This window comes from Aquila chrysaetos, chromosome 9, assembly GCF_900496995.4.
Source record: "Aquila chrysaetos chrysaetos chromosome 9, bAquChr1.4, whole genome shotgun sequence".
Taxonomy (NCBI): Eukaryota; Metazoa; Chordata; class Aves; order Accipitriformes; family Accipitridae; genus Aquila; species Aquila chrysaetos.
In genome coordinates, this window is record NC_044012.1 from 21,590,114 (window position 1) to 21,611,272 (window position 21,159).

The 21,159-nt window shown below is 45.9% G+C and overlaps 1 protein-coding gene across 2 annotated transcripts in view; it reads left to right on the forward strand.

The window, feature by feature from the left end:
* Window positions 1-150: 150 nt before the first annotated feature.
* The window catches only part of CFDP1 (craniofacial development protein 1), a 67,092-nt gene continuing 46,083 nt past the window's right edge, over window positions 151-21,159 (forward strand). The window contains exons 1-5 of one of the 2 annotated variants that reach the window (XM_030025294.2): window positions 151-299; window positions 391-496; window positions 1,134-1,359; window positions 3,248-3,366; window positions 19,926-20,030. In XM_030025294.2, the coding sequence (XP_029881154.1) occupies window positions 245-299; window positions 391-496; window positions 1,134-1,359; window positions 3,248-3,366; window positions 19,926-20,030 (611 nt within the window). In that variant the 5' untranslated portion in view covers window positions 151-244. The remainder of the gene's footprint in view (window positions 300-390; window positions 497-1,133; window positions 1,360-3,247; window positions 3,367-19,925; window positions 20,031-21,159) is intronic. The other variant, XM_030025295.2, reaches the window with a different exon arrangement.

Genomic DNA, 21,159 nt, shown 5'->3' on the forward strand with positions numbered 1-21,159 from the left:
CGGAAGCCCCCTTCCCTCAGTGCGCTATTGGCCGGAGTTGGAAGGGCGCTCTAGCCCGCTGGCTGTTCTCTCGTCTGTGCTCCCCGTCCTCGGCGCCGCCGGCTTCGAGGCGCAGCCACTTCCCACCCCGCCAGGGGGCGCTCGGGACCGGCGGCGACGCTCTGGGCGGCGGCGGGCGCGCGTGAGGAGGAGGAGGCGGTGGCGGCGGCGCTGGGCGTGAGGCGGCAGCGGCGGGGCTGGCACCATGTCGGGCTCGGAGGAGTACTCCTCGGCCGAGGACGAGGACTACGTGCCCTCAGGTGAGTGGCGGCGGGCCGGGGAGGAGGGGCGAGCGGTGGTGGTAGTGGGGGCGAAGGTCCCGGTCCTGGTCCTCACCGGCTGTGCTTGCAGGTGCGGAGTACAGCGAGGACGACGTGAGCGAGCTGGTGCGGGAGGAGGCGGCGGACAGCCCGCGGCCGCCCCGCGGTAGGAGGAGCCCCCGCCGCCCCGCCAGCAGGTACGGCCGCGGGCGGAGCCGCCCCCGGTTCCGCACAGACGCGGTATCCCCTCTCTCGAGTGGGAGAATCCGCGTTAGCGCAGCCCGGCCCGGCTGGGAGCCGCCTCCGCCGTGCGCGTTCTGCCTGGCGCGGCGCTGAGGGCTTGAGAAACGAGAAACGCTGTTCTTCGTTCTGGTTTAGTGTCAGAGGCAGAGATCCTCAGGCTTGCAAGACATTCTCCAGGAGCTAGTTATTTTCCTTTTAGTAAGCCTTTTTAAGAGCAAAGCACTTCTCGGTGGGAGAAAAATCCCATACATGTGCAGTTTATTTAAGGTTGTTTCCTATCCAGGCTAAGTTCTCCTCCCCTCGTGGTTCCTGCAGTACCCCAGAGTCCGTTATATACTTGCAGATACACGCACACACATGCCAGTCCACTTCATGGGGACTGCCTACTTCAGTCTCGCTGTGTTTTCTGAACAGCATCATCTTTTAATTAAGTAGCTTCACCCCCAAGATTAGGGGGAACCTTCCAGGTAGAATGTCTTAGCGAGAATACAAAATACCATGTTGCTTCACCAATACTTACCGTTCAGCTCTGGAATAGTGTTGCAGCACCTCAGTATTTCTTTTTTTGTTTTGTTTGGCATCTGCTTCCAGGAAGAGGAAGAAAGGAGGTCTCTTGCTAGAGCCAGATGACAAAGAGGAAGAAAAGGCTCAGCAGAACGAAGAGGAGGAGGAGGAAGTAGATAATGTAGAGCAGGTGGAAAGAAACAGAGAAGAAGAAGAAAAAAAGAAAGAGGATGCTCTTTGGGCCAGTTTCCTTAGTGATGTGGGTCGGAAACCCAAAGCGGTGGCTGCCACACAAGTGATGCAAACTAAGAAGGTAACGGGGGCCTGGGCCTTCACCCAGGGAGTATGGGAAGGGCCTGAAGCTTTAGAGCACACAGTGCTGGTTCTAACTGGTACCAGGTGTCAGTCAGAGCTGGGAAGAGGCTTGGTTTACTCCTGCCCCATCTGTTTTGTAAGCCTGGAGCCCCACTGCGGAGCAAACTATAAGCTGCTGGTTTCCTTCCAGCTGCGGAGGTCTGTGATCCGGCGGTGTTGCTTTTGGAGCTGCTTGTCATCATCTCAGAGTGTCCCACGGAGCCTTGTTGGCTTCTCCTTCTGGTCCTGGATTCTCCTTGTGACGTAGGAGCAGCACAATGAGCTTTGGTCTCAGTTGTAGTTGTAGGCACAGCTCTCCCCTGAGGCTTGTGCCTTCCCTGATGCTCAAAAAAAAAAAAAAAAAAAAAAAAGAAAAGAAAAAGGGAGACTCTTGTGTGTGTGTGCGAGTAGGGAAACAGAAGAGACCTGTGCTGACATCTCTGTGCCTTGCCTTTCATCCTCGTACAGTGAGGGGGTCTGGAAGATGCTGCATGTTGGGATGGAGATGGTAACAAGAATGAATCTAGCTTTCTCTAGTTTCCTTTATAAGCCCCATTAACATGCTCTTGCTCTCTGTCTGCAGAGGTTTTCTGTAGAGAGAATTCTGTGCATAATCCCCTATTTAAAAAGATTTGGTTCTTAATAAAACCAAATGCATGTATTTGCCTTGCCAAAGCCTTTCATGCTGAGGGTGGTAAAAGGGAAGAAGGTACCAAAACTGACCCTCTCTTGCTAGAATTGGGGGTTTTTTTGGTTTGGGTTGGGTTTTTTTGAGTGGTCAGCCAAAAAAGTATTTTGTGACAAAAGTCTGGACGCTTGACTCAGTGCTGCCTGGCAAGTTCTTCTCGCTGTGTGAAGCTTCCTTCTGCAACTGTTGGAAGGTTGCAGAACAAGTGTAGTTGTGTAAACTTTGCTTGCAACTTTTTGAAGAGGAGTCCTTTCGTCTGAACTCTCCTGCTTCTCTCCACCTCAGTAGTTACTGGCCAAACAGCTGAGATGGTTGCAGGTAGAATTAGAGAGAAGGAGAGAGGAAAAGTTCTCTTCTGAGCAATTCTACTTTTATGAGCGGATTGCTAAAACATGAATGGTCTCTGAAAGTTCCTCCATAGCCTAGAATAATTTATGGAGAGATGCAGTTCTCTGTGTGGACTTCTTAATTTGGACTGAAGTTGTCTGCTTGAAGATCTCTCTGGTGTGTGGTTGATTTAGAGCCAGAATTTTGGGTTTTGTTTTGATTATTTATAGGGTCTGAGGTCTTTTATGTATGCTGTTAAAAGCTGTAGTTGTCACTGGGTAAATTAACAGGCATTGTTGACAAATTGCTTAATAAAGATATTCCCCTCTCAAAATAGAGAGACGTTATTGACAAGTAACTTAATATTGTCAGGGTTCTCTATGAAGATTGGCCTTGCTCCTCCTGCTGATGGGTTGTGTTCTTCTATATTCTTGAGTAAAAATAAACCTATTTCTGTGTAATCTACTCTGGTAGCTTTACCGCGTGGCAGTGTGTAGTTTGGGAGAACTGAGTCTTCAGGCTTTTGCTTACTTTCTGAACCACAGCAGTGTATGCTTGCTCTTTCCTACACTTAATTACAATTTCACTTCTTGGTTTGGGTCTGTTTTGATCCTTGAGCTCCAATGAGAGCCTGGAACCAAAGTGGGGAATTTCCTTCTGGTGGCAGGGGCATTTGTTTCTTTTTTCTTGTCTGTGGGTGACTTGCTTTGACCAGCCAGCCTAAATTGCAGTGCTACCTGAGGTCTGTCTTGGGTCTTTGGCCCCTTGGAGTGATAATTTGGCTTGGCTCCACAAATGCATTGTTTTGCTTTCTCCTTTGTATATTTTGTAGGGTGAAGAAGAGAAGAGTGGGAACAAGCTTCAGGAGAAACCAAAAGAGTCTGAGAAGCCAAAAGATTCAGGAAAAGTGACAATCACCAAAGTGTTCGATTTCGCTGGTGAGGAAGTCAGGTAAGCTGGCAGATGTAGCGTGTCTACTGTGGGCTGAGAGCAAGCTGGGTGCCGCTCTTCTGCGGGCAGGCTGGAGATCTGCTGTGAAGCACGATGTATCTTCTCCTTTTTCCTTTACACTTTTTTTTATCATGAGCACATAGAGACCTCAAGGAAAATGAGGCCAAGATTTTTCTGCCTGAGGGCTGCAGAGTATCCTTATAAGCAGACCTCAGTCTTTACTCAACTTCAAAATATGCCTGTGAATTCACTTAGGCTTTCCCATCTGGACAGTGTTTAAAATGGTTGGCAAAGCTTCCCGGTGGCACTGCCACCGTGAATGTTGAGACAAGGAGAGAACCGCCTATGGCCCCACGGGGATGACGGTAATGCATTTTATTCCTTCAGTCTAGTCCAAGCCCTGTGCTGGGGGCAGGATATTTGCTGGCACTTTCCCTGGTGATGTTCACAATCTACTACAAAGATCTGCAGACAGTAAGAGGTGTTTTGCTGAATGGACTAATAGCTGAGTGCTTTTATCTCTGAAACAGCTGCGGCAAAGGTGATGGGCTAGGTAAAATCATCCTTTAGGCTGAGTTTGGCTTCCAAGATGCCTCTCAGGGTGGGCTGCAAAAAGGGGCACGCATTTTATAAATGCGTAAGACCAGAACTGAGGGGCCTGGGTGAACCCACTTGAAATCTGAATGCACTGTGACCTTGTGTTTATTACCATGGTGTATTTTTTTTTTTTATACGTAGCTGTAAACCTTGTTTTGTCAGATGAGAATTTCGCCTCTATTTTGTGTGACAGCAGAGGGCAGCAGTTCCCAGCAATAACACCCATGCTGCCTCAATCTGGAGGAGGAAGCAGAGAGCAGGGGCTTCCGCTGCCCTTGCTTTTCGTGTCAGCACTGCTGCCTGAGCTGTTTGAAAAATCTGAGGAGAGCCATGAGTCATAGTAGCGACTTCCCTATTTCCCTGCACAATCCAGGCTGTAGGAATACCCTTCATTCACTGGAGAAATGGCAAAGAACTGTACAACTACAGCTTTTCTGAGAGAGAGTATCTGTCATACCCTTTCTACAAAGGAGAGGCTAAGTCTTTCCTGTGGACAGGTAAAAATCTGTAGCAGAATTACAGACAGAAATTTTGTTTTCTGATGCACACTCTCCTTCTCAGCAGCCAGCTTGTTTGTCCCCAGTTTTCCCGTTCTTTTTCTGGTTCAAATGTGATGTCCTTCCTGCCAGGTGAGAATAGCTGAAGCTATAGGATTGCAGGGCTGTTGTACAAAAGCCTTCTTGGGTTCTGACGTATCATCAGATGGCATACAGCAGAATTGCGTTCGTGGTGCTTTGAGGTTCCATGAAATTAGCATGCAATCTTATTTGGAGTCTGGACATGTCCATCTGTGTGTTGTAGGTGAGTGTCATGTCCTAACATGAGCATAGAAGTGTATCACTTAAAGAGGGGGTTGATTTACAGGGCAAATTGCCTTGTAGGCTTACTTCAGACCATGAGTCTTCCACTTGTGGAAAGGAAGTTTTTTGTGCAATTTTTTGTGAATTATAGGACCCTTTAAAGTAGGAAGCTAATAAAAACATCTGCTTTGAAGCTTCTTGTTTACCTATGAAAAGAAGCCCCAGATAATTATGATTTAAGCATAGAATTACCCAGGTGTTGTTCTGATTCTGGCATTCTAGATTTTCCATGGTGGTTACAGATGAGCTTTAGCAGTGCTGCTCTTGCTTTTATTGGTAATATTAGTTGGAGGGGTCAGGGAAACTTTCTCTGTCCTTCAAAAAGTGGCTTGCCTTATGTGAACAGAACTTGTCCAGGGCTCCTAAGATGCCAACTTTGTGCTTTTGGCACCAATATCTTATCTGTATTTTTTTAATAGCTATAGCTAAGTTAGATAAAGGCTTATTTTTTGCACCAGTTGTTTTTCTAGTGTCCTTTGTACTGCTCAGTACTGATGTTTCCTTTGGGGAACTGCAAAGGAATCAATACAAGTTTTTACTAATTTTTGATCAAAAAGGCAGAAGCTGGAGCCTGGGTGACAGTGAGACTGTAATCCTGCAAACCACCAAGGCTAACGTATTTTTTGTTTACAGCAGCCATTGTATCAACAGATTGCAGAGCCAGCAATGGAAAGTTTGCACTGAGGTCTGGAGGACTGTTTTCTGCTGATGCCAGAGTTACAACATGCTACTTTCTTTAGCTCCTTGAGAAAATCCTTCAATGTTTTTTGCCCCCTTGATTTTTGTGATATTCAAAGCTGAGGTTTTTGGCTTGTTTGCTACATCTTGCATCTCTAAATGCATTGTTAGCTGTGGGTAGGATATAAGGAGTTATCACTGCTTACAGCTACTGGTCCTTTCCTGCAACAGCAGTAGGTGAGGACCAGAGGGCTGCTTTTTCTTTAGACTAGCAGGAAGTTGTCTTTGCACGACCCTAACGTCTGCAAATGCTCTGAATACCAAACGCTGACTTCCTTGCCTGGGGAAGCAGCTGGCAAATTGTTGGTTACAAAGGACAACACACGGTAGTTCTGTGTGTGCGTGTTTCTGGACTGAAAGAACTGGAATGAGAGAGCTGTCTCTGTTGCTTTCCTTTCTAAATGGTTTGAGGCTACTTTTAAGTGTTGCTCTTTTGAAAGCTTGAGAAGAATTTAGATCAGTATTTAAGCACTGATAGATTCAGGGCACAAATTTCCACAGTCAGCTCACTGAAGATCTTGACAGAAGATCATTTAGCCCTGATCTCACATTGCAGAACAATTTATTTTCTTCTGTAAGAAGATGGTATAATCTCTCGTGCATGGTTGGAGTAGCAGAAGTCTCTTGAAAGAGATCTCCAGCTACAGGGCTATACTAGAACAGTGAAAGACCTTCCTCTTTAAGCTGCCAACTCCCCTATAGGTTATTGTTGCACTTAATGTCCGTTTTGATTAGTCTGTGCTTGTATCAGTTGCTAATGCTGAACTTCAGGTTCAGAGTATTACAAATTGCCAATTACCAAATAAAGTATTAAATTTAGTGGCTTTTAATTTTATAAAATACATGATTTAGTATTACCTTGTAAAAGCAAAGCTTTTGAATCCTGGAACTAGAAACAATCTTTAACTGATTTCTGTGTTTTCCAGTTGTGACTCTTATGTCTGCTTTTCATTCCTCCCTGGTGTTAAATAGACCAGGAGCAGCAGGTGACTGTCACCCAAATGGCTGTAACTGTGGGCAGTGGGAGCAATTTGCAAAGGCAGTTCAGCATCTAAATGGAAGTTCAAGTCATTTCTCAGTGGCAGAGGAGATTGAAGTTCCTTTTAAGCCTCTGGTTTCTAAACTTGCCTCATGATGCAGGATGTGTGGTTGCATTAATAGGGAATCGCATCCCTGTTGCCAGGGTTTATCTGTTGCAAAATGTAATTGCTGTATGATGAGGCTTGTTTTCTCTTTGGCCCTCCAAGCTACTTTGGCCCCTGGCTTTCTTTAAACTGCTGCTGTGCTCAGTGTATCAAAATGGTTCTTCTGTGCTCCTTCCATGAAAGTCAACTCTGTTCATCCAGGACTGCAGCAGAATGCAGCTCACATACATGGAGCTGGCCCAACCCCATGGTGTCAATCACAATGTAACAACTTGTGAGACAGGAGCAAAGTCGGGTCATTGAATGCTAGCAGGAGTAGGTTTTAGTTTGAAAAATCTTCTGTGTACCTTCATTCAGCTTGTGGGAGGCAAAATGAAGTCAAGAGGAGTGATGGTGGCTGGCTTGAGTGCTAATTCAGGAATGGGAGGCCTGTGTTTGACACCCTGCTTTGTTCATACATTGCAAATTCCAAGTAAAGGATTCAAAACTAGAAGCTTCATATTTCTGTGCATATGTGCTTTGTTCACGTGGTTTAAATCTAAAGCTTTACAGGCCAAGGTTGTTGTTCTGGTGGGAATGCTTTCCTGGTACTGCAGAGTTGCCATGCTGTACTGATAGTGTTGTGTTGTGCTGGCAAAACTGTGGCTCGTGCTGCTTCAGTGACCCTCAGCCACTTCCCCGTGTGTGTGAATAAAGCAGCCAAGCCAAAGCAAAGCCGTAGTAGGACTCTACTCTCCATCTGTCACTGGGGAGAGCCCAGGTCTTTTCCTGATACCTGGCAAGGTGTTCCTGTCACAGCTCCCTTTCCCACAAGGCTGTCTTTTCTGGGAGTGTCAGTCTGGGATCCAGAAAGACTCCCAGCAGGCTGGGCAATGGCCTCAGACCTCTGCATTGTGGTCCCTTCCTGCCCAGTCCTCACTGCTGACAGGTGGCAAATAGCTAACTTCTCAGAGGCAATTGCTCCTGACCTCTGGAGGACTTGCAGATTAGATTTTGCATTAACCCTTGAGCTTTTTTCTTGAGCTTCTTCACTGTGCTTGCATACTCTGAATCTGTTTCTTTCAGCCCTCTTGTGTGTCTGTCAGGTGTTTCTGTGATGTAAGTAATTCTTGGCTTCTTGCCACATCTGGGGCCAGGATTGTCATGCAAGCTGCATGGCTGCTGGCAGCATGCTGGGCCTGGATCCATGTAGAAATGTTTCAGGAAGAGGTTTCAGGATCTTCTTTCCATATCTGCAGTGTGAGCTCCCTTCTGCTGTCTAGATGCTGGGATAAGTGAGTGCAATGATACAGCCGCTACTTTCTTGCATGCTGTGAGTCTTCCTCCTGCCGAGCAGCTGGTAAGTGCTGAAGGCATCATTCTTACTGCTATGTCAGAAATTGCCAGACCACAGAGCCCTGACCCTGAAGCATTTACAGCCAGGGAGCTGGGGCTTTGCTGTGGGACCTTGCATAACGGGTAAATGTTTGTCCAGTGAACTCTTTCGTTACTTTCATATTTGAAGGCTGAGCAGATGGGTGAGATTTTGCTGAGTTTGAAGCTCATCTTTTCAGGTTGAGCTCCATAATCTTTATCTGCTTCTTAAGTGCCTGTTTCCTGATTAATTCAGGCTGCTTCTGAAAGTATTCTTCAGTGTTTGCCTGATTAAAGTTTACTGTTGCTTTGAACTCGGTGCTGGAATGCCCATGTTTGGTGGGGCAGCAAGCCCTGCACAGTGCTCTCGCTGGGAGAGCTCTCAGCTTGAATTCATAGGCGTGAAAATCATCTAATTTATGGTGGTCTTTTTTTCTTGCTGCAAGGGACAGATGATGACCCAATTCCATGGACATTATTTGCTTTTTTTAGATTGCTTTTAGGTGGGTTTTAATGTGGTATTTAGTCTAAAGGTATATACAAAGGAGCAGAAAGCTCTCTGATGTGTTTGAAGTCCTTGAAGTCTTTACAGATGTAAAGAGGGAAAATCCTTAGCTTTCCTACAGAACTTTCTGTCCATGCAGCTCAAAGCACTTTTTAAAGAAGTGTTGTTATTCCCCATTTGGGAATACGAAAACCGAGGCATGCCAGAGTTGATGATATCCACTGATTCACTGGGGTTCCTGGATCTCATGGCTCAGGATCCCCAGGGGTCCAAGCTTCACTCATGCATTGCATGTACCAAATCAAACTATGAAGGGCCAGTGCCAAACATACTGGACAATAAGCAGCGTCACGCTGAGTATGTGACTTCCTGCCGGATATAATGAATACTTAAAAGTTCATATAGTTTTGTAGAAGGAACTGGGCAAAACTCATGTCAGAAAAATTTGTCTGGGCTGTTATACGTGAGACAAGAACTCCATCTCTGGATAAGGACTCCCCACCATTGACTCTTGTAGGAGACCAGATTTGTGACTTAGAATAGCCTCTGGTCTTGCACAATTTGACTGCTTTCATTTGTGTGTCCACTGTGCTGCGAGGAAACCAGTTGTGCTGGCTATGTGTGCTGAACAGAGTTGAGAGACAGCTTGTATCCTAGGTTAGAGAATATGATGGTTCACAGTGGGGCTGTTGCATCTTAAAAGCAAAATACAAAGCTTTAATGAGGAACATAGAGTATCTGATTAATAACCAAATAGCTATAAGCTTAAACCATTGTAGTAATTACTGGGGTTTTTACTGGCTGAGGCTGATATTTCATCTGCCACAGTTGAAGTGTGGGGTGAAAGAGAACCTGATTTTCATCTGTTACTGTTTGTAAATGATTATCATCTAGGATGTTCCTGGAAAAAAAACAAACTTATTACTCATTCTGTGTTGCTGCTTCACAGGTTTTCATCCTACGTTAAGGATTCAAGAAGAAAAGATTTTTCAAAGGAGATTGTTCTTAAGTTGGAACTTAAGGACCTTAAGTTGGATCAGTGGGTTTTGGTGGTGAAATTCATGACCTTTTGAGCAGGAGAAGCAAAGGTTGAGTGAGGTGGCTGAGGGCAGGTTCTTGTCAGGAGGCTTGCCTGGGCTAATAAAAGCCCTTTCTCGACCAATAATGCGGATCTCCTTTGTACGAGAATGCTGTTGACGATGGGAATTGTACAGGCAGGGCTACAGGCCATGGCCAAAGTTTCTTTTTTTGGTGTCCCATGAAGTCATCAGGGTCAACATATCCTTTACCTTAGGCCTGGTTGAGTGGGGTGGTGAGGTCTGAGCCCTGTCTGGTGTTAGCTGGGCTGCTGGACTCTTCACCTTGGTGAGCTACTCAGGAGAGCTGTGCTGAGCTGGTTAAGGACTGATTTATTCCCTCATGGCAAGGAGAAAAGCTGACCTGTGTGCAGCAGAGCTGAGGTTATAATTCAGTTCTCTGCAGTTGTACAATGCTGGTTCTTAGGGATTTCTTGATGCTGCCTCTCATTAGTGAAATACTGGTTTTCTTTTTTTTAAATTTAGCTCATCTGTGCGCTTGTTGAATAGACACCTATGTCCTCGACTGCTCACTGTTTCTAACCCCAGATTTGCTGTCCTCTTCCAGAGCTTCAGCCCCTTGATCCCAACCCTTTTTAGGAGAGAGCAGGTGGAAGTGGCGGCAGGAGAAGCAGATCAGACATCTGAGAACAGCCAGAGCTTTCCAAAGTCCTTGTTCAGCCTCTGATTTCCTTTTCAGTGGCTGTGATCTCCTCTCTGCTCCTTACATGACAACTGAGACCGACAAAATGTGACAAAGTTGGGAAACAAAGGGGGTGTAAGCCAAGGAGTTTGGGAGACTACCACCTATTTTATTGTTTTGCTTTGAAGGCAGTTGGGGTAGCTGTCTGAGCAATAGCTGCTGCTTCTGCTTCTGCTTCTTCCTGGCAAGCATTGAGCAGGAGTGGGGCAAATGCTGAGGCTGATAGAGTTAATGTATTTCAAGGGGAAGGGGAAAAAAGAGGGAATTTACTTCCACAAGTCTCAAGATTTAGAGCTGGTGCGGAGAACAATTTTAAAAACGTGTAATTGTCCATCTGTGTTCTTGCTCTGTGGTCTCAGCATGGCTCGGTCAGATGTGTTGGCTAATTAGCACTGAGGGAACATCTAATGCCATTAACTCTCTCCTTACCTTGTGATGCTTTTCAGGAAACTCAGCCGATGAATAATAGCAAGGGGTTGGCAGCATGCTCACACTTCTTGCTGGATGTGAATCTTGGTCATTTGTTTTGTGCTCATGGGTTTTGTGCGATTCTGAGTGAAGGACGGTTGCTTTCAAAATCAGGAGAAAGATCAGCAGTTTGGGTGTGCTTCTCTTACTGATGTAGGTAGCGTGGTGTGTGTCACATCAAGGCTGTTGTGTATGCGACATGTTCCATGTGTGCATTTTTTGCAGAAGCCTTTGCTGTGTTGCTTATACATGTGAGTGAGAAGGCAGGTGAGTGTTACAAGAGTCTGTGTGCTGAAGTCTTATATTTGGAAAGCCCTGCCTTTTTTCCAGGTGGATAGCAAGTGATACACAGCTTACACCAGATGAGGTAGACAAGTGTTATCAGATATGGAAGACAATTCCATAGAGACAGTTCCAACTGAACTAATGGGGCAGATGAAGAAACCACTCACTGTATTTTGGTGTGCTTTCTGCAATGGCTTTGACTACAGTAGCAAGGAAGTATTAAGAAAAGTAAGACAAATTAATTTCAGTAGCCCCTTGAAAAGCCACTCAAAACTCCAGCCTCTCTGAGGACATTTGTTTTGTGTTGGTGATTGGTGATACTAGATGTTCATAGGGTTTTATCCTCAGTCCTTCTTGACTAAGAGGTTCTAAAGAAATGTATTCTAGCCACTTTCCAGTGACATACCACTCCTCAATGAGGCCTGCACAGTGCAAAAGCCTTGGCTTTTAAGATTTTTCCAGAAATTTAATCTGAGCAGTAGGAGCCTGGGGATGATGCCATGGGACCATAAGACAAATCACACCACCCAGAATGACATGCAATATCAATGTGACCGCTGTTTAGAAGTGGCAGTCTAAAAAGTGACTGGTTGCTTTTCTACAGACAAGCACCAAAATGCTGATCTTGGCATAATGGAGTGTAGGCAGCAGCCTGTTCCTGTCTTTATGCTGTTGTTATTCTTGGAGGTCAGAGCATGCCTCAGTTATCCACAGTTCATATTGGCTTTTTCCAATTTAAAAAATGGCCATTGATTTTTATTTTTTTTTGGAAGCCAATAAGTGAAAATGTTACCTTTCAAAAGATGCTTAAGAATGAAAGGGTCTCACGGGCACATTTTGATAACCTTTCCTCGGTGTGCGTCCATTCCCTGATGATTCAGAATTTCCTCGGGGAATCCTAACGTCATACAATGCTGATTGGCATGATGGTGGCCCAGAGATGAGCTCATTAAGTGTGAGCAGGAGCTGTGTTGTGTGCTGGTTCACTAGCTAGGCATTTGCCTTTCTCAAAGGCAGCTGCAGAAATTAAAACTTTATAAACAGTGTGACAAACCGAGCCAGAACGCTACTTTAGAAGTAGCCACTTGCTTCTAAAGTAAATTATGTTATGGTCTGCTTAATGTGCCTTGAGAAGGGGAATGGCCTAACAAACAGCTTCTATTCAGGATTTTCATTAGTAGATGTGCAGATGAGGCTTCTGCTTAGATGGGGAAACTGAAGCACAGAGGGGCTGTGACTTGCAAAGTGTTACACAGTAGTGCCAGCTTTGTCCAGTGCGTTATCTGGCATTTGCCAACATGCTGACTCCTGTCTTCTTCCTTTATCTTACTATGCTTTTGAAAATCCCAAAGTGACTGAGCAGATGTCCATCTGAAAGTCATCTTATGCTTCTAATATGGCTTGATGCTTTTAAGGAAATAATTGATGTGTGCTGGTTTTATTTGTGCATTTTTGCTGGTAATCAGTGTGATGAAACGGAAGGCTCAGCTGGGATCTCCAAAGGTAGGAGGAGTCTCAAAGCATCTCCAAAATGATAGCTTGACCTCCAGATTAACCTGGGCATTTTTAGGGCTTTCAAACCTGTGTTATCTTGGCTCTGCATCAGCTTTGGGAACTGGATGACCAACTGCGTTCTCCCATTTTCGGGTTCTTCCAAGTGTTTTCTGCCTGTGTTGTGTGTAGTTAGGGTGGAAATACTTAAGTAAAAATCCCACCCTTCCCCAGTAGGTAAGGAGGAGACATTGTTTCTGTACCTGGCTCTCAGACAATTTCCTGACTTTTAAAAATGTGGAAACAGAAGGTACTTAATGACCTAGTCAGGTTTCACAGGGGCTCTTTTGCTATAAGGGGATCTTTTGTCCCTCTGTTCATGCCTTCATCACAGGGGCCTCAGATCCAGTCCCAGCATTTTGCGGCTCACCCTGTTTCCCTTGCTTCCAAGCTGCTGCCTCATTCTTGACAGCTCCAGGCTCAGAAAGGGGCTTTTGATGTCTGGTGAGATGCTAGCAGAGCCTGCTTTGCAGCCCTTGGGCCTGGGGTTTTCCCTGCTGGAAAGTACAGCTTGCAAGATGGATTTTTTTTTTTTAACTAAGATTCTGAAGCAGGAGGGTTTCTGTGTTAGCCTGAAGGGAAGGCAAAGCTGCTCTCTGCCTTACTATCTCATTAACGCATTACAAACTGAGTCAAGCTTAGTCTAGCTTTTTCCCCATGGGCATGCTTCTGCTTTGTAGTGTGTGTTGGCTCCTGTTGTGATCTGTGTAACCTTTGTGTCCAGTGTTCATTGCAGTAAGTGAATTTTGAACCTCTGGCTCTTAAGACCTATGATACTCCTTCCTTCAGCAAGAGAAGAGATCCATAACGCAAACATTGCATTGCTTTGCAGGAGTTGTGGTGTTGCAGGGATCTATCTTGCTTTCAGCATACTTGCAAGTCATGGTTTACAGGGTCAGAAGACTGTCGTGCTCACGTGTACAGCAGCTGGATTGCTCAACTCGGAGGTGTGTTCCATAATTTGAAGTTAATCCTTTTGGGAGATACAAATAAAAAGGATGGGATGCCTCAAAGACTGAAATGCTAAATGCATGGCAGGATTTTGAGGCAGTGCGATGGGGCTGGCCGAAGGAATAGTTATCCAAGGAAGAAAGTAGAGACCCGATGCTTGGAGATACTTAAAACTGGGGTGGATAAAGCTGCAGTCAATAAGGAGGTGAAACCTTGTGCCCTGGCTGTGGGTCAGCTACTCCAGAGAGCTGTGTTTGATGAGCTCCACCTATTGCAAGCCGCAGCGGAAGCTTGGTAACTGGAGTGCTACTTGCATTTGGATTTAGAGATGGTCTTGAGGAAGTAGCAAGCAGAAGTCCAAAAGGGGCCTGACAGCTTGGGCAGCATCTCAGGTGGCAGCACTGTCCATATGTTTTCTTCACGTCTGTCACAGAGTCTTTGTCATACAGGAGATGACGGAAAATTGGTCGTTTCCTTCAAGGCTTACGAGGTTAGGACATGGATGTCAAAAAGTACTTCTGGTACATTATTGATGTTAAAATACTACTCATCTCTGCTTATTTTCAGATGAATTGGTTTAAGATGCAGCCTGGGCTGACTGCTTGGATAGCAGCACACACCTGCTGCGAAGAGCAGCACCAGGCAGGCAGCTTGGCCCTTGCCTGACTCCAGGAGAGCTCTGATCAGATTTGTTTCTTTTTAAAAACCAGCCAGCAGCTTCTGTGCAGATAGGCAGCCCGCAAAATTATCAGTCACTCCAGCCTGGTCTTGTCTGTGTTGCTTCAGGGAATAGGCTCAGTTTCCCAGGGAACAGCTTCTCCTACCTGGTTTGAAGAGCAAGGTTTGGAGAATGTTGGTTTTTTTCTGAAAGGGAGAAAACTAATTTTTTGCTTTTGAAATTAGAAAAGTGATGGGGACTTGTTAATTTTAGCTGTGTTTGCTTCACACCAGGTAATCCAGCATAAAATAAATACATACTCAGTATGCAGGTAGGTGTGGCCTGGAGGTTCAGTTGTGTGAGGACTTAATTGTCTCCTGGAAGGTGCTGAACACATGCACTCCTATGGCTTCAGTTTCATGCAGGCAGGAGCACCTGCCTCTTGTACAGTGCATCTGTCTGTGGAAGGCACCCAGAACATGGCAGCTTAAGCACAAGAGTCCACCAAAAAAGTATTTAGACAAAATATTCCTCTTGACTCAGAAGGGATTAGGTTTTTTTACAAACCCCTTTAGGTAAGTATTGCTTGCTCCTCAAGTGATCATTCCAGAAGGCTAGAGGACTACTTAATGAGGCTAGACACAGATGGGGAATATTGAAAAAGGATAATTAGCCTCATTTTCCCCCCGCCTTGGTCTGTAATTCCCCAGAGCTAACAACATTAAGAGAATGTGGAAAGTTTTGTAATTGTGTCAGGTCTAAACTGGGGCAGGTTTCCCAAGTGAGGCCTGAGTGTCCCAAGTATGTGTGGTAAGGAGCTGGTATTTTCCAGAGCTTCCACTCTTGTTCTCCCTTTCTCAGCATGGAGGTCAGGGGAGATGGTACCTTTGTGCTGCTGCAATTAGGGATCTTAACTATCTTCTCAGCTCCAAGGCCCCCAAATACCAACATGTGCTTTTTCAGCCTGATGTGCACCAGGTGTTTTGATTAGGAAAATGCAGTTGTGTTGAACCACCTGGGAGTAAGTTGGAGGGGTTTTGGCACTTGGAATGCATAAGGTTGCTATTACAGAGTAGACTATGGACAGAAGCCTGCAAGCCTTCTTGATGTGGCTGTTTGGCTTTCCCAGCTTCCCCTATCCTGCCTCTGAGATCCTGCCTCCTTTTCCCCTCCTTGCAAGGATGTGGCTCTGCTGAAGTGCTTCTGTAAGGGCTTGCAGGGCACCTTGCTGCTTGCTGCTGAGCTGTGCGCTTTCCTGAAACACTGCACTGTTGGCATCCCTTATGTTAGTTCTGTTTCTTGCAAACAGGACTGGATTCAGCTGTGCTTGAGTAGGGGCACCTGACCACTGCACTGGGGTGAGTCCTGCGGTGTGGGTGTTGTGTTCTGCTATGGTAGCAGGAGTGGCATGATGTGATGGATTGGGACCCTCCTCTTCACACCTGGTAACTCTGCTCCTGGTGTAAGACCAGAACACAGGAGAAAAGCTGGTATATTAGGCTTACTCTGCCACTGAACTGAAGTATGAAAATTTAGCTGTTTATGTGGCTAAGGGGATTGCTGCGAGCAGATCAAACACTTGTTCTTAAATTAGGATGCTACAGTTCAGTACTCTAAGTGCGTGCTCTGTGGAACAACTTCTGGGACAGCCTGTGACAGCATGTTAGCTGTCTTCATGTGGTTTGGTGTCCAGCATACATAACTGGGGCCTTTTCCGTGCACATAGGTTGCAGCATTTCAGTTAGTAAATGTACAGGGAAGGGCGAGAAATTCTTCAGTGGAAGATGGAAGTAACGTATCCACAGCTGGGCATCAAAACAGGAGGCTGGGTAGGTGTGGTTATGCTTTAATGCTTGGGTACCACTTTGAGCTTGGTTCAGAGATGAAGGGTCCTAAGAAGGACACCTGTAAGTATTAGAGGCGCTTAGTGATCTAGTTTCTAGCATGTTTTCCTTGTAATAACTTTGTAATAGGGAAGACCTTTCTATTTTACAGTTGCACAGCACCTTGTACAGGAGTATCATCTGTGCTACCAGGCTCCAGCATGGTCCAAAAAAATTAATAACTGTTCTGCATTTTGGAAGTCTTACTGTGCAATTTAATAGCATAGCAGTATAATGAAATCTTTATAGGAAAGTGATGAGAGCGAGTGGTTTTGTGTGTGAATTACAGGGTCTGTGAGTGGGCGAGACACTAGCTACTTGTTTTATTGCTGACAATATACTTATTTTCATGTTTATTCCTGGATTACAATGTGTGAATAGCATCCCAATAAACAGCCAGGCAAATAGTTATTTATCAAGTATTTAAAAGTGAAAGGTCTTGTAATTTTCCTTAGTAATGACTGTGATTTCTTCCAGCTGGATTAATTGCTCCCATGAAGAACAAGAAGTGTTTTGGTTTCTACATGGAGAGTTATTGTCTCCCATAATAATGCAGACCAGAGGATTTTTTCCTTCCTGGCCTGGGATCTGGGAAAGGTTGAAATATGCATAACCTGAATTAATACCTTGTAAAGCCCTTTAATATTCTTCCGTTTGTCATTTCGTTTGGAGTGATGCAGGAGTCACTGCTGGCATCAGCCCAGCAGCAGCCTGCCTCAGAGCTGCTTTTGTTTCAGTTTATGAGGCAATCAGTGGGTCTTGTGATGGAATCGCCTTGAAAGGTCACTTTTAATTATGTTTCTGACACATTCCTCTGTCCCCAGCTGGGCAGTCGTGATGGAACAGGTTGCCTGTAGCTTTGTCGCTCTGTTGCTACAGTGGACAACTTGAAAAATATACTCTAGAGCAGCTGCTGGCAGGCCAAAGGGGGCAAAAACATTTGAACAAAGTGTTATATTCTGTGCCCAGCCATTGCTGCTGGTACGCTGAGGTGATGGAGGAAGCAAGTATCAAAGCCCAAGTAATACCTTGGTAGCAACCTGTCTCATGCCCCTGGATAGCAAAGTGATTTCTTTGCTGCTGAACTGACTGTCATTGAAGGGCTGTGCCAAACCTTCCCTGCACATCACGTTGAGTGGCCACAGCAGATAGCGGTTTCTCCTTTCTCACCCTTCCTGGGACTGACCATCTTCCTGCTCCAAGAGCTGTGGCTTGTAGTGCTGGTCCAACCAACAGCATGCTAACTCTGTCAGACTGCAGGCTGGCAAATCCCTGGAGCCATTTTTCATGTGCATCTTAGCTTCTTGCCTTCCTTTACCTCAGCTGGTGGACAACATTCAGTTTTGTCTTTGGGTTGGAGAAGACTGAAGGTAGTCATGAAGTTAAGATCAAGGGGCCCTATGTTTAGATCCTAGCTCTGCCACAGGCATTGAAAACCTGCTCCCTATTGTGCACGTCCAGATCCCGTAAGCTATTTAATTGCCAGATTCCTGTAGGTTTATGGGAGCTGAACTGACCTGTCATCTCTTAGCGCAACAGGCAGAGTTAATGGCAAGGCGTGCTTTCTGTGACCTCTGCTTCCTTTCCCAACTCCTGCCTCCTCTTGGTCCTACACTCTTCAAGTCCCAGAAATGTGCAGGGTTTAACAGCTAGGATCTAACCCAGGAGCAGGTACTGTGGCTGTGTTGAGGCCAGTACAGAGGGGGTTTTTTTTCCAGGGCATGTGGTTACTATGCTATGCCTCTGAAATTCCTGCGTGCTCGGGGTCTGCCTGGTGTTTCTCCCAGCAGCTCACGCATTTCCTGCACGCCAGGGGTGGACCCTGATGGCACGAGAGTGCAGGGAGGTAACAGGAGGAGGGGGACCGCCGGGAGCCAGTGCTGCAGAGTGCATGAGAAACAGTGCTGCTCCCCAGCTGGGTAGGGGATGGAGCTGGCTCTTTGGATGCTGTGTTTGAAAATAAATAGGCTGTGTGATTGTATTAATCTGAAGCCGGCACTCGTGGCTCCAGGGTCTCTATGGGGAGTTCTGGCTAATTGCTGCATGAAGACACCAAGTTTATTCTGTCGAAGGAGATTCATGGACGTAGAGTAACCTTTGACGTATGACTGCTGTATGATGTGACTGTGCTTGCTGAGGGCTGTGACTGGGTGGTATGTTTGGGATGCCCTAAATTGTGACGATGCTGCAGCAAGGCTTTTGTTTCTTCCTGAACTGCTTTTCCCACCCCACCCCTTTCCAATCTGATCAGCAAACACTTCTAAATATTCATAATGTGGGATTTGTCTCCATCCACATGACTGCTGTTGATTTGAAAGGCATGTGACAATGCAGGGGGGAGATGGGGTTAATCTCCTCCTGCACTGGCCGAACAAGACTGTGCAGGGGGTGTACAGCATGAGAATTTATTCTTATTTCTGAACATGCCTTTTCCACTGTGTTTGCAGTCTGCAGAAAAGGAGGAAGAACAATTTCCCTTCCCTAACTGCTTCTTCAGATGCTGACAGTTCACTGACAGGACAGGGACATGGGTGCACTATTTGTGTGCAAGTGGGATTTCAGGGCGTCAATGCCTCCAGGCTTAACAAGTAACTCCACAGCACTTTCCTCGCCACCAATCCAGCAGTAACCCAACTGGGTTTGCAGCTCTTTGGGTTTCTCCATGTCCGTGAGCCAGTTTCTACATGGAAGTTGCAGGGCCAGGTTGGTGGGTAGGAGGCAAGCAGCTATTAGCCTGACTTGTAACGAGGGCAGATCCTCTGACCAGCGAGGCTTTTGGCCTCTCATTGGCACATGCTGTAGACCAGGGATGAGCCTGCCCACCCTTCCTGGCAGCAGATGCAGCCAGAAGCCCAGAGTGTGGGAGGGTGGGATGGAGGACCATGCCTTCTGGCCAAGCTGTGGGTCAGGCTGCCTCTGTGCCCACAGAGCTGTAGGGCCCCAGAGAGGCTCACGGGCTTGTGCTCCAGGGGAACAAAATTGTTACCTTGGCAAACCAGGGCAACCTCATTAAGACCTACTGAGAGTATGAAAAGCGTGTTGCTGGAGGCAGGTCATTGTAAATGAGGGGACTGAAGTAGCTGGGGTTTTCTAACAATTAATTATTGAGTGGGTTTCTAGAGATTCTTTCTCATGTTTGTAATTCATTCCCTGCTGTAGATGCTGTATTGATTTATAATTTTTTGAAGTTCAATATTTGCGCCCTCGGGGCCTCAAACAAAAATTAACTAGAAAATGAGAGCAAATTTCTGCATTCTGCCTTGTCAGAGCTTTCTCTCCTGTTCCCCATCCTTGGAGCCAGTTTCCATGCTCTGGTTTGAGTTGCAGATGTTGCCAAGCCTGTGTGCCGTGGGCTGTGAGATGTGGGTGGCAGAACAGCTGTGGCAGAAGAGCTCCCTCACTGACCAACAAACGAGGAAATCAAGAGCCCAATTAAGAGCCTGGAATTGCCCTCAGTGACCTTAGCAGAGCATTTAGTAGCTGCTAGTGAGACAGGCCTGTTTGAATGAATAAGCATTCCTGTTTGAAGAAAAAAAAAAAAATCCCTTCCTCCCCCAGCTCTAATTAGCTACTCTTTTCCTTTTTTCTGCCATGAATATAGAGGGTTTGTCACTGGAATGAAATCTTAACAAGATGCATGTTCTTCAGCTTGCAGCTAGTGGAGGTGCTCTGTGCAGGTGGAGTGGGGACTCACCTGTTTTCTGTGTTTCCTTGCTGGAGCTTTGTTTTTGCTGTTGTGAGTACAGCTCTTCCTCACGCTCTGGTTTGTCTCTTTTCCTCCAACAGAGTGACTAAAGAAGTGGACTCAACCTCAAAAGAAGCTAAATCCTTTCTGAAGCAGCAAGAGAAATGGCAGTCGGCAGCTCCAGCTTCCCTCCCAACAGTCTCTGGGTGAGTATGTGGTTTCTCTGCCTGGGTAGGGACGCTTAGTGAGAAAGATGGCACTCAAGCTGATAATACAGGCTTTGTGGTATTCAAGCTAATGGGCATTTGTTTTCTGCAGGACTTCAGTGAGAGCAAGACTAGGCCTGGAAGGTGTGATGATTTGCGGGGAGAGGGAAGTGGGGGAAGCAACCCATGAGTCCCAGTGACTCACTTCATAGGTTCAGGCTTGAATTTCTCAATCCTCATAAATCATTCATCCTAGTAAGGAAATATTGTTTTGGATGTCTTGAGCAGCCTGGTGAAACTGCAGGTAGCCAAGGAACATGTCTGAGATTGCCTGCAGTTCCTTTTGAAAGGTGCTTCTCGGGACCATAAAAAGCCATGACAAGCTGGGCTGTGGCTTCTTATAAACTTTGGGGGAGCATTTGAATGAGAGATGCTTTTTGCCTCTTTGATGTTCTCTAATATCATTTTGGTGTGGATTTGTCACTTTCTGTTCAAGCTCTAACACCTAATTCTGAGATTATCATAATGCTTGTCAAAGATACAAAGAGGTCAGGTCCCCTGTGCATCTGACATGCCACTCTGTGTGGTTCTCTTGATGAGCTTGGGAGATCACCCGCTTCTCAGGAATAGAGGAGATGCTTCAGTGTTCCAACAATGATTTTTAAGTCGGTCATTTGCATTTATATTTGAAAGACATAAGCTGCATATGATTTGGTCACATAGATGCAACACCCATGAAATAAATACATTGTCCTTCCCATCTCCTGAAGAGCAATTCTCCAGTGTGAGTTAAGGCTGCCTTTCCCCGAGATAGGCTGTTACTCAGTTGCTGCAGCTGGATTGTCACTCATTTTTCCAGCTAAGTGTTGCATAGCTTGTAGTTAGATCAGCGTAGTGAAAGCATAGTATGTGTGTGTATGACTCTTGACAGCTGCTGTTCCCTGAGATGAATGAATGCATAGATGAGCACAGTCTTGTTGCTGCTGTTCATGCTGCACAAGGGTTCGTCCCTGCAGAACTCATTAATTGTAACCTAAGTGTTGTATATGAGGTTTTGTGCTGGAAAAACTTGCCTTGAGTTGGACTGGCATTCTTTGTTCAATCTGGGCAGCCACAAGAGGTGGTTCAG